This window comes from Wasmannia auropunctata, unplaced genomic scaffold, assembly GCF_000956235.1.
Source record: "Wasmannia auropunctata unplaced genomic scaffold, wasmannia.A_1.0 LD284182.1, whole genome shotgun sequence".
Lineage (NCBI taxonomy): Eukaryota > Metazoa > Arthropoda > Insecta > Hymenoptera > Formicidae > Wasmannia > Wasmannia auropunctata.
This window is the reverse complement of record NW_012078708.1, coordinates 1-2,768: the sequence shown is the minus strand read 5'-3', so window position 1 is coordinate 2,768 and position 2,768 is coordinate 1. Positions and strand designations below refer to the sequence as shown.

Below are 2,768 nucleotides of genomic sequence, written 5' to 3'. Positions count from 1 at the left end.
GATTAAAATGGTCCACCTTGTATATATATATATATATCACGAACATCCATGTATATCACAAATTAAATTGAAAGAAGGCCAATATGGTCATAGCAGGATCTTGATGCTTCTTATATTTCTGTGTGATTTTACATATATATTCTAGTTTCAACGAACTGCGTGCCATTACTTTGGATTCAACACAGCTCTTTGCTTGAAACAGAACTGTATTATCACGATTACTAAATTGATAATCAATTTAATAAATACTGATACTCATCGGCATATAATAAATCCCCCCTGTATATATAGTAAAATATTTTAACCTAGATTTTTGATAATTTTCATGGAAATAAATAAAATTGCCATGTATTAGTTATCTTATTTAAGTATATTAAAACGAACAAAATAAAATGCTACATTGGAAGCATTTATCATATATGCCCTGTTTCAATAAGTAATGAATCTAATAAAATCATTAGATTTTCAGTTAGGAAGGGCTGATATATCCATGCTGCAAGATGGAGCATCTTCCAAGATTCTGTATAATTGTGAGCAACATTTTCAAGTAATTTGCGTTTCAATTTAACTTCCATATAATATGCCTTATATATTTTTTCTGCTACCTCACCTAAACATTTTAAAAGTATTTTATATGTATTATTAATTATAAGAATGGAAATTTATTTGTATAAATATGTATTGATTACAATATATTGACTTAATAACATTTCTAACAAATGTTAGCGATGTTCTAACAGTTTGCTAGATCTTGCAGGTAGAATATCAGCAGATTGAAGAATTAATTATGTTTTTATTGTTCTTATTTTGTCAGTAAAGTCTGCCAATATAAATTGAAAGCAGATTGTTAGAAACGAAGGCTAATCTGACTTATTTCGTAATCATTTAATAAGTATATTGGCTCATATTTAGAAATAATTTAAAAAAATTAGAAAGAGAAAAGGCCAATAAAATGAGCAAATGTTAGAATATAATCATATCATTTAATTTGCCAATATTAAACCGGACGTTTTGATTTGACTCTGCTTCAGCTGCAAAGACAAATTTCAATCATAATTTCATCATAAATATATAACATTACTTTAAACACATACTTTAATAAGGCTGCAAATGTAAATTTTAATAGATATATTACATTAATTAAACCAGGAACTATGTAACTTTTTACTATTAAGATAAACTATGTTCTATGCAAATATGATTAAGAAAGTCCATGTAGATTTAATGATTTAAAAATTGTACCATAATTTTGTACATTCTGAATCCATAATTTTTGTCTGACAAGAATTCATAGCATCTAATATTTAAAATAAGATTGCTGTCTGAAGTTATTGTTATATTAATTTTTTTTTTTTAATTTGGTAATTGGTTTCAATTACATCGATGGATCAGAGATAACCTTGATATGTAGACTTCAAAAAGATCTTCTCTGGTCAATATTTTTATGACTGATTCTATAATAATTTAACTAATTACCAATTAAGGATTGTTAACATTTCTTGTTTGCTCGTTTTATTCCCTTTCATTTCTAATTCCATAATTGTATTATTTAAATAATTATAAAACAGCAGATTCTATTCGATTTCTCCAGTCAATCTGTCATCATATTCTGATAAGATTATATTTCTGCTAGTATTCTACAGAAAAATTTATAATTTATAGCAAATGTTATGTAAAGTTATATTTTTAATAGTTATGATTATTTAAGTTGTTCCTTACCAAATTTAGTTATTGGCCATGTTATAAACAATTTATCTTCAGTTTTCTGTAAAGCTGATATAGTTATTAGTTGATGCTTAATTTGGTCTAAGTTTTTAACTATTCCATCCTATAAATAAAATTACTTTCAATTATTTATATTGATAAATACATACATAATTCTAAATATAACCAAATATCAATCAAGATAAATCAAGATGATATTAATCTATACCTAAAATTTATATGTCTATATGTAAAAATCTATATGTAAAATTATAAAAATATGAATATATAAAAGAATATATAATATGGAATGCTTAAGATTTACTAAAGGAAAGATTTACCAGATTATCACAAATATTTTCTAACTTATCACATAAATCTTGTAAAATTTCAGAATGATTTTTATTATGTTTTTCTTGTGTTATATCTTTTATGTAAGTAATTCCTTGGATATGAAGATTGTTCCATTGATGTATATTTGCATGAATATCTACAGCTAAATCACGTACAAGACGTACGATTCCTGTTAAATTTCTTCCTTGAAATGATTTAGGCGAAAATACATCTGTAATAAATTTATTTTAATAAAATGCACCATTAAAAAATTGTAGTATATTTCTTCCTTAATATTTTATGTTTATAAATTTTTATACTAATCATAAAAAAGAATTACAATAAGAAATTGACAAGCCTACAAATATAGATTTTCTGTAATTTCGTGTTCGTAAATTTTATATGACTACATATCTACAAGAAACTTACTCATAGGAGAAAACATCTTTTTTGCCACTGTAAAGTTATAATTATTCACATACATAATATTTTTTTTATACTTTCTAATATATCTATATAGTAAAAATATAAATGTGAAAGGAAATCAATGATATTTAAGTCATAACATTACAGCAATAATATTTGCATTACACTTTTAAGGTGGTTCTTTAGTACAATGCCGAAAATTTGGAGTGCCTCACCAGGGCTCATCCAAAATCATAAATATTTGCATAATTTGAATGAAATATTAAAACTACGTCTATATGTAATGAAATAATATGAAACATACG

At 24.6% G+C, this 2,768-nt stretch overlaps 1 protein-coding gene across 4 annotated transcripts; it reads right to left on the bottom strand.

The window, feature by feature from the left end:
- Window positions 1–349: 349 nt before the first annotated feature.
- LOC105461560 (cyclin-dependent kinase 2-interacting protein-like) lies at window positions 350–2,746 on the bottom strand. Of its 4 annotated transcripts, none has more exons than XR_975948.1 (5): window positions 2,467–2,746; window positions 2,046–2,269; window positions 1,720–1,828; window positions 1,477–1,637; window positions 650–1,031 (listed from the first exon to the last, which is right to left on the bottom strand). XR_975948.1 is itself a non-coding variant. In XM_011708062.1 (4 exons), the coding sequence occupies exons 1-4, from the start codon at window positions 2,519–2,521 to the stop codon at window positions 414–416; spliced, it is 585 nt and encodes a 194-aa protein (XP_011706364.1). In that variant the 5' UTR covers window positions 2,522–2,746; the 3' UTR covers window positions 350–413. The 4 variants fall into 4 exon arrangements, 2 of the variants coding, with proteins under 2 accessions (XP_011706364.1, XP_011706365.1); XR_975949.1 differs by having other exon boundaries at window positions 650–820; XM_011708062.1 differs by lacking the exons at window positions 650–1,031; window positions 1,477–1,637 and adding an exon at window positions 350–608 and having other exon boundaries at window positions 1,718–1,828.
- Window positions 2,747–2,768: the final 22 nt, after the last annotated feature.